The 18705-nt window shown below is 49.2% G+C and overlaps 1 protein-coding gene and 1 non-coding gene across 2 annotated transcripts in view; both read right to left on the minus strand.

The window, feature by feature from the left end:
- The window catches only part of Cfap77 (cilia and flagella associated protein 77), a 131293-nt gene that overhangs the window by 16015 nt on the left and 96573 nt on the right, over window positions 1–18705 (minus strand). Inside the window, exon 5 of the mRNA XM_059259920.1 lies at window positions 12742–12843. Coding sequence (XP_059115903.1) covers window positions 12742–12843 — 102 coding nt within the window. The remainder of the gene's footprint in view (window positions 1–12741; window positions 12844–18705) is intronic.
- Trnaa-agc (transfer RNA alanine (anticodon AGC)) lies at window positions 17981–18053 on the minus strand. Its single transcript has one exon. It is a non-coding gene; the product is annotated as a tRNA-Ala (tRNA).

Raw genomic sequence — 18705 nt, forward strand, 5'->3', positions numbered from 1 at the left:
TCAGTTACAGAACAGTCTTAGTTTGGTATGGGTGCAAGAACAAAATCAGGACCCAGGCATGCTTTCATAATTATCTTAAAGGAGAATGATGTGAGCCTTTTTAAAAAATGTATCTGCCTTTTAAACTGTCACAGTTGGGCTGGAGAGATGGCTCAGTGGTTAAGAGCACTGGCTGTTCTTCCAGAGGTTCTAAGTTCAATTCCCAGCACCCGCATGGCAGCTCCCAACTGTGTATAATTCCAGTTTCAAGGCCCTCAGACAGACTTACATGAAGGCAAAGTACCAATGCATATGAAATAAAAGTAAATCATTAAAAAAAAAAAAAAAAGAGCCGGGTGGTGGTGGCTCACGCCTTTAATCCCAGCACTCAGGAGGCAGAGCCAGGCGGATCTCTGTGGGGGGAAAAAAAAAACCTGTCACAGTCTTGAACAGGCTTTGGAGCAGGGGTGGAGAAGCTGTGGCCATGCCCTTGTAAGGAAAGACTGAGTTCCCCTGAGGAGGTCTTGAGCGCAGCCCCCAACCATCCCAATGGTCTTTCCACCCTGCGTCTGTCCCAGCGTGACTTTCCTGGTGCCTCCACCACTGCTTCCCTCCACAGGAACCCCAGAACCATCCATTGCCTTGGCCTTGCATCTTGCCTGCTCTTTGAAACATCTCAGCCCAGGAAGAATGTCACACTGGAAGTTGCCACTTGAGTGGGGGATAAATGTGACACACAGAGACCCCTGTCTGTCCCCATTTCTATCTCCACCTCAAGCCCCCCACCTAACACACTCATGCACACACACACACACACACACACACTAGCATACATGCTTGCACACACACCCTGGGATGCAAATGATAACCACCCACCCATCACTGTGAAGCTTGACAGAAAATAATGAGAAACACTAAATCTTTTATAAGGTCAACACTCGCCTCAGCCGAGTAGCTGTCAAACAAGAAAAGAATTTAGCGCCGGAGCCACGAAACTTCCATCGGCTCATTAAACCCAACAGGGCCCGGGCCTGGCGTGGCGGAGGAGACGAGGGGCCTTCCGTTTTGTGTCAGTAATTTGCGGTGGAGGAGGCAGAAGAAACAGCCAGCGCCAAAGGGGCCTGGGGGGCGACTGGGGAATCGTTAGCGCGCCAGGATCGGCCGCAGCTCCTAATTGGAAGCATTGGGCATTATCAACGGAGGATTTGCCTCAGCTCCCTGACAGCTCGTGGGCCCAAAATGATCGCCCACTTGTCAGCGTAAAAGACCATTAAAAACAAACCGTTTTGATTTAATTGGAGGCGGTGCACTGTGGGACCAGGTGAGGAGGCTCGGCAATCGGCTCACCCGGGCTGCACCCCTCTCCCTCTGCGAGCTGGGCCAGGCCCAGGAGCCAGCGTGGGTTTTTTGTGTGTGGTGTGTGTGTGTGTGTGTGTGTGTGTGTATGTGCAGACTTTCCGTCTTTCAAAAACTGTCTGAGAAAGGAGTGAATGGGAGACAGAGAGAACTTCACAGCTGCAGGGAGGTCTCTTTTCAATGGGCCTGTCAATAAACACAGTGACAAGCTGAATTGCTGAGAAGTGGCAGGGGTGGGGGGTGGGGGTCCCCCTTTTCAGAGGCTGCATGATAGGAGTCTGTTGGCTCTATCCTTTGGGGGGGGGAGTATCCCCAGGCCTCCAGCCCCAGGGGCTTAGCCAACCAACAAACGGTGGGATATCCCAGTGGGTACCTCAAATTCAGCTGTAGTTTGCCTACCGTTTCAGAATCTCAGAACATAGAAGGTCATGCTGGCTTATCAGTAGACAGCAAGGCTTTCTTTGTCAGCTCAAGAAAGCTAGAGGGTTAGGAGAGGAGATATTCTGGAAGAGACCTTTCTGAGGACCCTCTGTGAATTCGGACAGCCTCAGAGAACTGGACTGTCTCAGCATCGTCCCCTTGGGAGAGAGAAGGGTCATCTGGTCAGCCATCCTGCATGGTCCCTGTAAACAGTCACTCACAGAAAGACTGCCTAAGCACCCATTGGCCTCTCTGACCAATGAAGGTACCTTCACACGGAGGTACACAGAGCATTTGCCTGGATAGAGTCTCGGAGTAGAGTCACCCCGAAGCCGGGGCCCGTGGATGTGCTGTGTTGACTCTCAGATCCACAGGCATTCTCTCACACCACAGGCACTTCATAAATACTAACTGGCTCTTGTCAGTTCTCGAAGAGGAGAGGGGCATTAATCTCACTCCATCTCACAAAGCACTGATCTCATTTATTGCTTATAGCTTCTTAGACAAGACAACGCACACAGGCCCATGCAGTGCTGGAGAGGTGTGCTAGGGAGAGCCTGGGAGGCTCACAGCTGATCTCTTCCCAGACACCACTGCTCGTTTTGATAAAGGATCAAATGGGGGGAGACACTGGATCCCTGGTGAGCTTCAAACTCCAGAGCTCCAAATTTTGCTGCTGAATTTGGTCAATGGGGATTTCTTAATTACTTTCTCTGGAAATTTCCCTGGTAATGCTTTCTCAGGTGGTTATCTGAATGCACGGTTCCTCGGTTGACAGAGTCTTTGATTTTGTACTGTAAATTAAGTCCTTTGCTGTCCTGCTCATCCGGCGCCTCCCTGAACCTTATTGAGTATTCATATAGGCTGTTGAGAAGCTCCCGCAACACTGTGAGGGTGACCAGGGCCACACTCAGACATTCGGTGCCTCAGCCTGCAGGTATGGGTCTTGATGTCACTACGTCTCATACTGGAATAATGATGAGGAAGACATTCTTCCGGTGTCTTTAAGAAGAATAGAACTTTTCCATGGTCAATGATGCTAACCATGCCAAGTCACAAGTAGCAATATCAGAGCAAAGTGTCCTCAGCTAGACAGGAAGAAGGTCGACACCATGTTCGGGACAGTGTCTTGGGGAAATGTCATCAGGTGGGACTCTGCTGAGGGTCTTGGGAATAACTTTACCATTAAGTGCATTCAATAGACATTTAACTAATATTTGCTGTATAGACGAAAGGATGGATGATGGATAAATGTACACTGACAAATGGATGGAAAGATGGATGTATGGGAAGATGAATGGATACATGAATGTGTGAGTGAATGGATACCTGGGCTCATGCATGCATGGATGGGTGGATGAATAGGTGCACAGATACCTGGATGGATGAATGGATGCATGGATACATGAATGGGTGAATGGATACATGGATGGATGAATGGATTAGGAACCTGCAGTGAGACAACAGAACCCTTAGAATTCATCTGCTTTGCTCAATTAAATAGAAGTGTAAGAAGTGTTTCATTTTCTCCAGTACTTGTACCTGTCTCCTTCCCGGTGACTTGAAGGAACCCAGTGGATTGCACGTGAGGGGAAATAAGATATTCCAGAGTTGTACAAAGGAGAGCCAGCCCAGAGTGGAATTCAGATGTTCTGGGGCCCCTGAGTTGAGCATTTTCTAACTCTTGTTCAAGGTCTGCTATGTGGGGCACAAAGGCGCACACAGCTTCACATCAGCCACACTTCCCACAGCAGGAGAGACAGCACGAGCATACTGTGGGGAACGATGAAGGTACTGAGGCAGGCTAGCTGACTTCCAGCCTGGGCCCCATCACTGTCCAGCCGTGAAACCAGGAGCCTCAGTTTCTCAAATACAAAGGCAGGGTCACATGGTCCTTCCGTCCTGTGGGGTCACTGTCAGGCTCATGACTTGGCACCTGGTACCTGGCACTGGCATTCAAGGCAGGGAGGCTGCTACTATTGTGACTATGAAATGATACCCAAATCCAGCAGACTCTCCTGAGCACTCTCCAGGAAGCTTTCCCCACGGCGAATGAGTCAGGGCATGTGACAGCATCTTCAACCACAGCTTTGTTCAGAAATGTGTGGAAGTACTGTTCCAACTGACAAATCATGGCAAGGGCTAAAGGTGGAGAAGACATTGCTGAAGGCCAGAGGTCACAGTCTGGGTGGTCCCCTATTGTTCCAAGGCAGGGCTCTACTTTTCATACTCAGAGCTCTGCCCCCAAGAGCAGTCAAGAACCTGCCAGCTGTGGAAAAAGTAACTGCCTTGGGAAATTTGCAAAGCTGTCATGTTCAAGGGGGAGCCAGGGATTCAGGGGGCTTCAGAAGCCAGAAATATAACCAGGAGGTGGGAGGCAGAAGGAGACAGATCTGCACTGAACTTGAGAAAGAAGTTGCCAAGGACTGATGGGTCCCTTCAAATCACAGGGAAAGTACCAGTGGGATGGTACTGGAGGCAGGGCCTCTGGGAGGCCATTAGGGTTAGATGAGGTCTTGGACAGGAGCATCAATGATGACACTGGTGGTCATCTAAGGACCCCCCATCTCTGTCATCCCCCCCCCATGTTTCTCATATTTGGATGCAGTAAGAAGGTGTGCTCATTGGAACATGCCTGCACTGTAGACCGTGTTTCTGGCCTCCAATGCCAGCGGGCTACATCTGCTGCTGAGGCTGCCCAACCTGGGGTACTCTGTGATAGCAGCCCTGAGCAGACTGGTCCTTAGGGCCTGTCACTAGCAGGCCTGGTTCTCTTTGGAGAGCCCAGCTCGCTGTATAACAAACACACTGTGGTCACTCACCCACCCACCCCAGTAAACAAATCGCTCAAACTACCGAGCAGTGGTGCTGACCTTGACCCAGGGTGTTTTGATAACTGCTGGCCAAAGCACAAGTCTGGAGGTTGCCCCACATGCGCTGGATCAGGTCCTGGGATCTTTACTCGAGCCCAGGTGTAGCTATGCTCGAGAGTACCTGTGGGAGGAGGTGAGCAGGCCTAACAGAGACCAGAGATTGTGCTTCGCCGTGACCGTCCCCTAGCCAAGCTTTGTACGCACTCATTCCTCCTGATGGCTGTGCTCACATTGCAGTGAGGTTGGCAGCCGTGAGGCAAGTTGGACTATAGAGCCGGCTTGTGGCTTCTCAGCCTGCAAATTTAGCCATTTACCACAGTTGGTCTGCTTCCCACTTGCAACAAAGCGTCCCGAGTCTGGCATCGACGGCCTCTTTCCTATTTAGCCTCGGGGCCAAACTGCAATTTAAAAGATGTCAGAGGTTTTATCAAAGTCTATGGCTTTCAGGGCAGTGGGAAGTATGGTTTACAGCAAGGGCTTAAATCAGCCAGAGCAGGGCTGGCCACGACCCTCTGGACACTCATCAAAGCCTTACTGCTGAGTGCCTTTTCTTCCCCTCTCCTCCCCAGGCCCTGCAGTTAGCACCGCTGACCCCTGACCTCAGCTTCAGGCCCTCAGCCTTCATCAGCTCTTGCAGAGCCTGACCCTGGAGGCTGCCAGTCAAAGCCCAAGCCTCTGCTGGGCACCTTGTTGGCTATTAACTTGGGCATGTGACTGTAAGCCTGTGAGCCTTGGTTCCCTATCACCAAAGCAGGGGACTCTTTCCTGCCACAGGGTTACTGAGAGATTGCCATGAAATGGGACAATTCACAGAGGCACCAGGCTGGTTGGTACCTAGAAAGATCTTGGCATGGGGGGCCAAGGACATAGCTGTCATCGCATCCTGGGGAATTTGTCTTCACTTACTGTTTCTCGATCTGCTTCCATCCACAAGTCCTTGGTTAAATCTCCCACAATTATTTGTGTTGCTCTAAAATACCATTTCCCAGGATACCTTTGAGTAGAGCAAGGGAGGAGGCTGTGGTATCTTCCAGGGTGTTCTCTGACGCCCTTGAGGATGCATCTTCTCCACAGGAAGCCAGTGAAGGTGTGCTTGCCCTTGAAACAGCTGCATACATCTCACCAGCTTATCCACAAATGCCAGGTTTATCCCCCTAAATCATGGAACACCGTTTACCTGCTAGAACCCACCATGGGCGTCAGGCAGCTTTAAGGCTCCCATTTCACCAAGCACTTTGGTGCTTGTGGACAGAAGATGACAAGTGAGACATGGAGGAAGACACCTCAGAAAGGACAAGCTCCTCCTTGTGTCACAGGCTCCTCCCTGAGTCCTCCTCAGCTTAGGGAAGGTTTATTCCCTTGGAGATAAAGAAGACATTAAGAAACTCCAGGTCTCCCCATTCCCAAAAGTCAGCATGAGATTCTCACTGTCTTTGGCGGTTGGAGATCTGCAGCTGGGCTGAGTAGGAAGCTCAGCTTGCCTGGCACAAACAAAGTCATGAGTTCAAGCCCCAACACCGCATACCAGGTACGGTGGGGCAAACCTATAATCCCAGGGCTCAGGAGGTGGAGGCAGGAGGATTGAGAGTTCAAGCCCAGGGGTTAGAGAGACCCTTCAGCCGTTAAGAGCACATACTGCTCTTGTAGAAAGCCCGAGTTCAGTTCTCAGTACCCACATCTGGCTCATACTTGCTTGTAACTCCAGCTACAAGGGATCTGATGAGTTTAGTCTCCGCAGGCACTTGCACTCACATGTACATACATAACCACACAGACACATATAATTAAAAATAAGTGTGTGAGGCCTGCCTTGGCTACATAGTGAGTTTGAGGCCAGCCTGGGATGCATGAGTCCCTGTCTCAAGAAAAAAGAAAAGAAACATAAACATATATTAACAATGTTAAATAAGCTATCTGTATTTTGGTTAGTTTTCTTTCTTTTCTTTTTTTCTTTCTTCCTTGTTTCTTTCTGTTTTTCCTAAGACAAGATCTCACTGTGTAGTTCTAGCTGTCCTGGAACTCACTCTGTAGACCAGGCTGGCTTCGAACTCACAGAGTTCCACCTGTCTGCCTCCTGAGTGCTGGGATTAAAGGTATGTCACCAAAGCCAGCTTCTGGTTGGTTTTCAACATAAATATTTTCATACCCAGGAGGGAAAAAGAACCTTCTGGATTAAGTTGAAAATGCCCAGGCACTGGCAGGATTCGGGGGCCAGGCCTTCAGGTGGCAGCACAGGGCCTGTGGGGGGCCGGGCCCTCAGGTGGCAGCACAGGGCCCGTGGGGTGCCAGCCTCGGCTCCCTCTTGGTGTCTTTTCTCCAGCACCACTGTAGCAGGCATTCCAGACATTTCTGCCACTCCAGGTACCTGGCCACCACTCTCTCCTCTGCCCCAGCCCAGCTCTGTCCTTCCTTTCCTGTCCCATATCTTCAGCTCTGGCTGTTTGTGGACATCAATGTCACCCCCTGAGCAGGAAACCCCAGAAAGTGTCCGATTATGTAAAGTCTCCATTCCTGTTCCCTCCCAGGCAGCTCTTCTGCCCGGATCTGTTTATAACAGGACAGCTGTTTGTAGGGAGGGTGGTCGGCTGCACCAAGCTTCCAAGTCATTCTCCAGTCTCCCGATTCCACCTGTGAATGTCCCCTTCCTGCACTTAGTGCCCTTGCAGGTGACATCAGAAGATTCTTACTCCAACTTGAGAGTGACAGGTTCCTTAAAATATTCCAGTCTGAGGCTCAGGGAGGGCTGCAGATCTGCCTTTTGTCCTTCATGCTTGAGTCTTGCAAATGGGATGCCCAGGTTAGACTCCCAGGTGTCAGGGAGTGGTCCCTCTTTGTGTTAAGTTCTTTGAAGAGGTGGGGGCAGTAGGGTGGACTGGTTTGGAGACGCTCTGGGGTTTAACAGAGAGTTAACTTTGCAGCCAGCTATGATTTGTAGGAGAGCTTAAAGGTGGCAGAGAAAATCCTTTTCTTACATTCAGCAGCCTCTCCTAATCGGCTGCTTCTCCGGGTGGCCCTGCTTGGCTGACTGCAGATGCGTTTTCTTCCCTCCATCTCTAGCTCCCGTTAAGGAGCCAGAGGCCCAGGAGACCCAAGGCAGGGTTAGTCTTCCACAGAAAGAGGAGGCTGATCCCAGCGTCCAGAGCATAGGAGCTTGTAAATCAAACTGTTAGCTTAATGGCTTGGGCCATTATTCTAAAGCAGTGGGGCTGAAACCGAAAGCCAAATGAAAATATAGTCAATTTGTTCATACTTTAGTGACTGAAAGACTATGTAATGTTGGTGGAGATCGGCACTGCAGACAGACAAGGACTGGCAGGGAGGATGCAGTGTCTGGCCAGAGATGGGGCTGGGATGTGCCTTGAGCAAAGCCCTTTCTTTTTGTATGTGTTGTGTGTTGTAGGTGTGCATGTGTGCATGTGTGTGTGTGCTGTGTGAGTGTGTGGGGGGGGATGTGTGTGTGTGTTGTGATGTGTGTATATGATGTGTGCATGTGTGTGTGAGATGTGTGCATGTGTGTGAGATGTGTGTGCGTGTGTGTGTGTGTGTGTGTGTGTGTGTGTGATGTATGCGTGTGTGCGTGGGGGGGGATGTGTATATGTGATATGTGCATGTGTGTGTGAGATGTGTGTGTGTGAGTGTGTGTGTGATGTGTGTGAGTGTGTGTGTGAATGCACGCATGCAGTTGCCTGGATGATATGGTTGTCATTATAGGAGCTGTCACCACCTCCTCAGTATGGGGTTGCTGGCTAAGTAAACACTGAGTAACTAGGGACAATACCTCTCCAAACTTCCCCCACCTATCTGTGTATCTTCCCATTTGTCAGTCTTATCTATCTCGTGCTCATTCAATGGCTGGTAACTCCATGGCATTGGCAGTGGCCAAAGTTTCTGGCTCATTCACCACCATGTCCTCAGATTCTTACCAGGACCTGGCATGAAGTATTCAAGGCAGAAACTTGTGAATGAATGAGTGAATGGATGAATGAATAAATGAATTGATAGGTGAGTGAGTAAGTGAGCAGATAGATGGATGAACAAATGAATAGATGCATGCATGCGTGCATGCATGAATGAATGAATGAATGAATGAACAATCACCTCCATCCTTGGAGCAAGTATTGCCAGCTTACTGTGAGCCAGGAGCTCTGCTTAATTCTACACACACACACACACACACACACACATCACACACACACATCACATACACACACATATCACACACACACCACACACACACCACACACACACATCACACACATACACACACACCACACACGCACATGCACACACACACACATCACATACACACATCACATACACACACACATCACACACACATCACACACACACATCACACACATACACACACACACCACACACACACACACACACACACACACACACACACGTGCCCTTCCAGAGACCTTCATTAGCACATTTGACAGAAAAGGGTATAAGTCTTAGACAGGCAAAGCCACCTGACAGAGCAAGGTACCATCACTACTTGACTGCCTGACACTGGAGGCCCTCTCTCTCTCACACACACACAGATACTAGACCAGCTCGTTCTCACCTCCCTGCCACTGGCCTCCATCTTCCTCTGCTGTCCCTAGCACACACTACAGACAGCACAAGAGTCCCCATGACTCTGGGAACAGGGAGCATCAGCCCGGTGACTCTTCCCTTAGGGTGGGAGATGATGACTTCATGTCCCCCACACGAGAACTCAAGGAAGAGTCTGAGCTAGTCTCCTAATGGGGTCCTTCACCTCCAAGAGTCCTCACTCCCCCTCCCACATGGCTCCATGGCCAGGTAAGAGAAACCATGGAGCCTCAGTCCTGAGCAGGCCTCTCAGGCCTGAACCTACTCTCTCCTTTTTGGATGTGGAGATCGAGGCTCCAAACTTCCAGCCTCTCGGGAGCCCTCACAGTATGAACATCCCGGCTGGAAGGCTCCCAACCCGCTGCTGGTGTCCCTCCACCCTGGCACTGCTACCTCCTGCCAATTGCAGGACACAGAGACCAGAAAGAAGCCAGGGCCACCAGAGGCCCTGCCTGCCAGGACCACGACAGGGATGTGTCGCTGCCTCCCTTGGCCTTTCCTCACCCTGTGGTCCAGAGGTCTTCGCGGCTTCCCTCGTGGCTGGTTGAGAGGAAGCAGAAAGCCAGCCTGTCTGACACGGTGACCCAGCCGCGGGATGGCTGCCCCACCCTGCCTGCTGCTTTTCCATGTGAAAGGTGTTTAATTATTTCTGACAGAGTTCAGCCTCGACATCTGTTCAGGAGCGGGGAGGGTCCATTTAGGTTATCCATCACCGTGACAGGTTCAACTTTTTTGGAAGTGCATTTTCCCATCATAATGGCGTTAGGGTGGGGGCGGCAGATCAGCAGTGACATGCGACCCAGACAAAGACCCTCCTGGGGCTTCATGTACCATGAAACGACAGCAGGCCTGACCTGGCCCTCCAGTGCTTTTTGAGCACAGGCCCTGAGTTGGCAGCAGAGATGTGGCGGTGCTGGGGCATCTGTGTGGGTAGGAGGGTTTCGTTGTGCCTGTGGGAGGCTTTGAAAATCTTTGGTCATTCTGGGCTGGTTACTTATTCACGCATTCGTTCCAAGGGTTACCACCACCTCTTCTGTGCAGGCACCCTGCTTAGCTCTGGGGCCATGACTAGGGCCTTGAAGCTTGGCTTTTGTGGACTCACACATTAGGAAGGAAGATGAAAGTCTGTCTAGTTAATCACCTGACTGCCAGGTTGCTAAGCTCTTCAAAGGGAAGCAGCGAGGCCTGAGGCGCCCCTTGGTGATGAGGGGGGACCTGGCGGGGTTGCCACAGAGGCAGGAAGGAGTCTCAGGAGCACTTGAACTAAGGCAGCTCTATCCTCAGCATCCATACGGGTGCACTGGTACCTACAAAACTGTGCTCATCCACCACTTTGTGCTGCAGGCTCAGACAATACTGCTATTGGCCTATGTCCTACAGTGTCAGCTCTCAGGGGTTTAAGAGTCTCTGCTGGGCAGATAACACACCTGATAGAACCTGGCGCATATACTATGGTCCAGGGACTGTGTGACGGGTGACTGGGACACTAACTTGCAGGATCCCAGGGGTGTCCTTGGAAGACACAGAGGAAGGGCTTGGGGCTGGTCCTTGCCCTTCTGTCTCATAGTTAGTGTGTTATCAGCACGGGCAATGAAGGCACAATCCAAGGATGCAGGCTAGCCACTCTAGGGAGTCTGGAGATGCACCAGATGCAGACTTCACCTGCAAGGCAGGGTTAGGGTGTTTGTTCTGAGGATAAAATGACATTACCTACACACACTAGCCATACATGACACCTGCCACCAGAAAGAGTTGTCATTGCTGGGTTACTGCTTCTCCTAACAGTACCTCAGAAGTCCTAATGAGTAGCAGAGCTCCTCAGACCCCGAGACAAACCCCCTCTCTTGCAAACAGAAACACTGAATTATTTCTACCCTCGAGCTCCTGTCAGGGCTAGCTACTGTAAAAATAGAGGCCACCTGGAGGGCATCTTGTGCCTTTGGGAGCTGGGGGTCCTGGTGCCCCTCTGGCAATGTCACCCAGATGCCTACATGCACTTGGTCACTGGCATAATAGAAAGGAAAAAAAAAAAAAAAAAGGCCAAGGAGGAAATGAAAGAGAGGAGGGGCCCGGGGGAAGGTTGTGAACAAGTGAATGCAAGTAGAGAGATCTGTGTGGGACGTTAAGAGAGACGGAGAAACGGGAGGGAGACTTTGCTGTTGAGGCTCCGGCTGACAGGTGCTAAGAAGTGGCAGTGTGGTGGTGACTCCTGCCACCTCCTGATCAGTGTTCGGTCATGTTCTTTCGGTGACATTTGCCGTGAGCTCAGCAGAGGCCTGGGCTGATGGGCAGCGGGGCACATGGTCACTGACATATGTCGATGGAGGCCACTTGGGCAGGACACGAGAGGCCACATCCAGCGGGCCAAAGCAGCTTTCCCGCTGAAGCTCAGCGGCTTGTTCAAGTGCATTAAGCTCAGGAAGGCAGCCACCCCTTCACTGTCTAACTCGCAGTTTCGGGCAGCACAGCCGGGCCGGCTGGCTGGGAATATTGCTCGTGCAGCTGTCTTGATGGGACCAGGGACATCCCTCATGACCTTCAAGAAAGATTCCTTCTGCCTGGGTTGGGTACACACAGCCTATGCAGCCTCTTCCTTGTCCTGGACCCAGCATTTTCAGTCCCTCCCATTTCCCTTAGTCTGTACAATGCTACTTCTCCCAACCCCACCCCCCACCCCACCCCCACACACACCCACTGTCATTGTCCTGCTAAAAATTGCTGAATGTGTGTCTCTGCCTGGGTGTTACAGGAACACACGGGTGAAAGAACACAAGGTCAGCTCTAAAGCCAGAGCACACGATTCATTCAGTCAGCACCCACCCCACTTCTGGGAGGAACCTCAGGTCATTTCCTGCCTCTCAACGGGGTGTCATCACACGGGGATTAGCAGTGAGGGTCCAAGCTTGTTTCCCACCTGGGTACATCTTTCCCTTACACGAGGACCCTGTCACTAGAGTGATGCTTCTACCCAAGACAGCCTCTGCTTCTGGGTAGCCAGCCATCCCATGTTGAGATGGCCTGAGATCTCCCAAGACTCTGCCTCTTCCCAGCATTCTCCATGTTTCCTGTCTGTAAAACAGGTCAATATCAGCAGGTTGTCCCATGGGTGCTTATCAAGAGTCTTAGCTGAGGGCTGTTGGGATGGGGAAGCGGAGACAGGAGGATGCCCAGAAGCCTTCTGTACAACCAACACGAGAGTCCACCTGGCTTCAGGGGAAAGACAAGGAGCCACATGCAAGCTTGTTCTCACTGTAGACATCTGCACTCACATACATACATACACATATGCATACTCCCCCCACCCCTGTACACATGCTAGATACACATTTAAAAAAAATAGACTCTCTGATGAGCTAAGTGGGCTCAGAACCTGGATGGGGGATAAGTTCACGACATCAGGTCCCACCTGCTGCTGTGTTCCGAGCATCAGAAGCCCGCAGAACCCTGAGACAAGTGCGCATCAGCTAGCCCAGCTTTGGTGCAGAAAGAAGGAGATAAGAGGACCACTGACCTTCTGGAAGTGAGGCATGTGCCAGAGAGCATCCAGCTTCACGGGCGGCTTGTACTTCCTCAACTGACTGCTTCTTGTCTCATATAGCTTCCCCAGGATCACCTGGAGGCCAAAAAGGCAGTGGTGAGATGCTTGCCCTGTGACCTGGAGGCTTTGGAATCACCATGGAAACAAACCCTCTGAGCATGTCCGTGGAGTGGTCTCTAGATTGGGCTAATTGAGGAAGGAAGACACACATTGAATGTGATGTCTGCCATCACACAGCCTGGGGTCCTGGACAGAGTGGATAAAGAGAAAGTGAGCTGAGCAAAGACATTCATCTCTCCCTGCTTTCTGGTTGGTGCAATGTAACTCTTCCTCCATCCTTCTCCACCACAGATGTATCAGTGTAACTCCACCTCCATCCTTCTCCACCATAGATGCATCAGTGTAACTCCACCTCCATCCTTCTCCACCATAGATGTATCAGTGTAACTCCACCTCCATCCTTCTCCACCACAGATGCGTCAGTGTAACTCCATGAAGAAATGTATGATCCAACAGGGTGTCACTGTCCCATGGAGCAGGTCCATATGATGGCCCACCCAGGAGGAGGAAGCGGGGGTGAGTGTCTTGGGGGAGAGGGAACATGAGCTCCTTTAGAGCCTGGGAGGTCTCTACAGGGTTTCAAAGGTGGGGGAAGCCCATCCCTTCTGAACCCTGATTCCATGTCCACCAATAGGTACCAGCAGGCCCATAGTCAGTGCTGTAGTTCATGGTGTCTGTTCAGAACTGAGGTGTGTCCTTCCAAACTCAGATGGTGCAGTCCTAACCATGACGTGATTGTGTGGAGATGACGCTCATGAGGGGTAACTGAGGTTAAACAGAGTCAAGAGTGGGTCCCCATCCAATGCAGCTGGAGCCGTTAAAACAGAAACTTTTGGTTTGGTTTGGTTTTCTTCTTTTTTAAAATAATTTGTGTTGCTGGAGAACTTTTCTCTCCAACTCCCGCCACCAAGTCCGGCCAGTCTCAGAGCCCACTTATAAAATAAACACACAGACTCTTACATTATTTAAACTGCTTGGCCATTAGCTCAGGCCTGTTATTGTCTAGCTCTTACTCTTATATTTAGCCCATTTCTATTAATCTTTACTTTGCCACGTGGCTTGTGGCTTACCGGTACTTTACATCTTCCTTGTCCTGATGGCGGCTGGCAGTGTCTCTCTCTCAGCCTTCCACTTCCCAGAATTCTTTTCCTTGTCCCGCCTATACTTCCTGCCTAGCCAATGGCCAATCAGTGATTTATTTACTGACCAATCAGCAACACACTTGACATACAGACCATCCCACAGCACTTCCCCTTTTTCTTTTCTTAAAAAGGAAGGTTTTAACTTTAACATAGTAAAATTACATATAACAAAACAATTATCAAGCAAGAATTACAGTTACAATATTAAAGAAGAGATCCTATCTATCTTATATTTGTAAGTTTAAGGTTTTATATCTAACTTATCTTTTATTATAACTAAGGAAAATTGTAAGTATCTAGTCTTTAACCACATCAAAGACCTCAGAAGGATATATTACTACCTGAGAAATGGAGAAGGATATAAGCAACTTTTAGGAGTCTTGTAGGGTAGACAGAGACAGCTGGCAGCCTGGACAGTCATTCAAAGTTCTCTTGTAAAGTTGGGGCATCTGTCTTCAGCCCACAGGCCTAGAGTCTCTTATTCATTTTTCTCTGTGTCCTGTAGAATGTCTGGCAGTTTTCTCTGCAAAGCAGGAACCTGAAGGACCATTTTGTCAAGCAAAGTTCAGTGGTCACCTTTGTATGGGCCCTGCATGTCCAGTTGATCAGACAGTCCAGGCAAGAACAGTTTCTTGCCCAAATGGCTATTTTTGTCAAGGTGAAGATAAATTCCGTATGGAGTGTCTTCGATGCCCATCCTCCTCTCTGAAGTAAATCGGTGCTGTCAGGAGCAGACATGTCTCATTGTCCAGAAAGTCTAAATTTTTAAAACATTTTAAATGCCATATTCTGTAGGTCTTTGAAGTGTTTGAAGACTACCTATCTATCTGAAATATAACTATGTATACCTAGAAGACTTAACTAACATGGCTACAAATATGATTATCATAGATGACTAATTATTAATCTATTTTTTAATTATCCATTATAATTTTAAATGAGTTACATAAACATAATACCTCAAACAAGAATAGAAATATATATACAGTATAACAAAATTAAGTTTAAATTTGTATCAATAAACTAAAATCTATAGCAATGTAAAACATTTTAAACAAGTTGTTACTCTTTCAAAGTAGGTTCATTAATCTACCCTTTCATCCTATCATATCTAAACTATCCCCTTTTTTTCTTTAGAAAGAGATTGTATTTATAATCAACCTGCTTTAAATAAAAATATTGTTTTTTCTCTGTCCCACACCAGAGGGCTCTTCTGATTTGGGACACAAGAATCTCTTAACCATTTTTTTTTTTTTGAGCAATATGTCTGGGTTTAGAGGGGGAGTGAGCCAATTCCATCTCTAAAGCCAGCTTGGTATATTTGGGAATTTGGGCGTAGCTTCTCTTACTACTTCCTGCTGGAGGGGGGCGCTGTATCTTATGGGGATACAAAGAAAATTTTTAGGATTATGGAATAGTCCATGAGAGTGTATCGTCTGAGCCAGTTGACTTGAAACCATTCTGGATGTTGAATCATCTGGGCCATGGTGTCATTGGAGACCTTTCAGGGGGTCTTGGCTGGTCAAACCTGATGTATCTTAATCTGGAACAAATCCATAGTCTCTGGCTTTCTGTGGAAACAAGAGCAGAGACTCTTTTCCAAAGCAACATATCCTTATATCCAAATTTTGAAGTCAAGATACCTTTAAAATATACATTTTGGCATAACTCAACAGCTTTTACAATCAAATGTTTTTCTGTAGTTACGAATATCAAAGAGAACATAATCCAGATTCTCTGTGTGGTAGTCATCTTTACGTGGCTTATTTTTTATACTACCTTTACTGTCTCTTTAAAGACTTTATTTTTTAAAACTATGTATTTGTTTCTATAACTCTATATATCACTTTTTTTGTCTCTTTCAAGCCTACGTATCTTTTACATACATTGTAAACTATTACATCTGAATCTGTCTTATTGTGAATCTCTTGCCTTAAACTGCAGCAGCTGTGGCTGCTGGCTCCGCCCACCTCAGCTTCCCAACATGGCGGCAGTCCGCTTTCCGCCAGCTCTGGGAGCCGTAACTCTCAGAAATAGTGGGTCTACACTTTTACCAAAGTAGCATGTAGCCCAGAAACTTCTTTTTTTTTGTTTTGTACTAGCAAAGGCTAAATCCACCACATAGCTTAATGTGTTATTTGCAGAGGCCTCATTCCCACCATACTGCAGGTCGAGAGCGCACGCTAGGAACCCGCCAGTAGCTCAAACCGGCAGCTGCCGCTCATTTGAGAGAGACAATTAGGAAGCTGTTTTTAGTTCCGTTTTAGAATCTTTTTTCTAAGTTTTTAGGTGGAAACTCTTGCCACCACGTTGGACGCCATTTGTTGCTGGAGAACTTTTCTCTCCAACTCCCGCCACCAAGTCCGGCCAGTCTCAGAGCCCACTTATAAAATAAACACACAGACTCTTACATTATTTAAACTGCTTGGCCATTAGCTCAGGCCTGTTATTGTCTAGCTCTTACTCTTATATTTAGCCCATTTCTATTAATCTTTACTTTGCCACGTGGCTTGTGGCTTACCGGTACTTTACATCTTCCTTGTCCTGATGGCGGCTGGCAGTGTCTCTCTCTCAGCCTTCCACTTCCCAGAATTCTTTTCCTTGTCCCGCCTATACTTCCTGCCTAGCCAATGGCCAATCAGTGATTTATTTACTGACCAATCAGCAACACACTTGACATACAGACCATCCCACAGCAATTTGTTTGTTTTTGTTTTATATGCATTGGTGTTTTGCCTACATATATGTCTGTGTAAGGGTTTCGGGTGCCCTAGAACTGGAGTTACAGACAGTTGTGAGCTGCCATGTGGGCGCTGGGAATTGAACTCAGGTCCTCTGGAAGAGCAGCCACTGCTCTTAACCACCGAGCTATTTCTCCAGCCCTTGTTTTGTTTTTTTTGAGACAGACTTTCTCTGTGTAGTCCTGGCTATCCTGGAACTCGCTCTGTAGACTAGGCTGTCTTTGAACTCACGGGCATCTGCTTGCTTTTGCCTCCCGAGTGCTGGGATTAGAGGCATGTGCCACCATCACCCAGGCTTTAACTAGAGCCTTAGAACAAGGGGGTGGATGATAAGTGTTCTCTCTCCAGCATGTCAGGACACAGTGGAAGGTGGCCACCTGCAGCCAAGGAGCGAGACCTCAGCAGAAGTCAGTCCAGCAGGCACCTTGAACTTGGAGTCACAGAGCCGGGAGATGTTGGAGTAGTGAGGTGGGGGATGGGGAGGCACAGGCACCCGATGGGTTCCAGCCTCTCTAGGAGGCCTCCTGGGCCTGCCCCTCTGCTCCTTTACTGCCTTCCTTCCTGTAGTCTTTGTTGTGTCAGTTCCCTGGGGACAAGCCCTGGGGTAGGCTAGGGCTTGAACCTTGTCTGGCCTACATCTGAATTCTTCACGTTTCTGTAAATGTCCTGGGCACTATTGGTGGCATATGAGCCCAAGTTGTACAATGGCCTTCTCCCTGTTCCTAGAACTCTTCCAACTGTTTTAGCTCAAAAGGGCAGAGCCCCAGGCCATGGCTTAAGGTGACCTAGGTGGAAGCACATGTCTGTGACAGCCAGAGAACTGAGGGAGGGAAACAGGCCGTCTCCACAAACTCATACGGCCGAGCTGCACTGTAATGTAATGTCCACCAGGAACTTCCGGGCCCTTAGGCCGGATATTCACTCTGCCTTTTAGAACAAGACTGAGACTTTAAGTCAAAGCAGAGAGGCTGTCTAGTCAGAGGTGGCCAAGCTGGCCTTCAGGATGCAGCAGACAGCCCTGTGGTCTTTCTAGTGCTCCATTTCCTGACTAGAAAAGGTGGCCAGTGCCTGTCAGTCATGGTTCTTGTAGGAGCTGCTCATGGGTGCTTCGAACACAGTAGCTAGCCCAAGGTTCACTGTCACCAAGAACTTCATTGGGGGTCATTGCTGTCCAAGATCCTGGGTCCCCTCAGCAGCAATGCTGGTTTATAGCAGAGCCAGGTTTCCTCTGGGATGTGGGTGGTTTGGCCTTGAAAACTTATCTCTTTTTTTGGAGCTGAGGATCGAACCCAGGGCCTTGTGCTTGCTAGGCAAGCGCTCTACCACTGAGCTAAATCCCCAACCCGAAAACTTATCATCTTTTCAAGCCTGGTAAATTGTGATCAGCTCAGACAGCAGCCCCAGCCCCTGGCAGCTTCGCCGGCATGTTCAAGACAGCACGATACCTACAAAGACTTGGAGCAGGGTGCTGGAGGCACAGTTCAGCGGGTAAAGCGCTGGCCAGGCAAGTGTGAGGACCTGAGTGCAGATCCCCAGTACTCACATAAAAAGCTGGTGTGGTGGTCCATGTCTGTAACCTCAGCTTTGGGGAGCTGGAGATAGGCAGATGCCGGGCCTTGCTGGGCAGCTAGTCTAGATGAACCAGTGAGTTCCAGGTTTAATCACAGACTCTCTCTCAAGGTAAGACTGACTGAGGAAGACAGTGTTGACCTTTGGCTTCTACATGTATGTCTGTAAACCTGAATGTGTCTCTCTCTCTCTCTCTCTCTCTCTCTCTCTCTCTCTCTCTCTCTCTCTCTCACACACACACACACACACACACACACACACACAGAATGATAAGAGAATTCTGAAGCTGGCTTGCCCTTTTCTGTGTGCCTGCTCTGTGTTAGGGCATAGGACTCAGGACATTATATCCCAAATTACTACCTCAGCCTCTGGAAAAGACATACCCAGCAAGTTCCTCCAGCACAGCTACCCTTCATCCTTGAGGT

This window comes from Peromyscus eremicus, chromosome 4 (assembly GCF_949786415.1).
Source record: "Peromyscus eremicus chromosome 4, PerEre_H2_v1, whole genome shotgun sequence".
Taxonomy (NCBI): Eukaryota; Metazoa; Chordata; class Mammalia; order Rodentia; family Cricetidae; genus Peromyscus; species Peromyscus eremicus.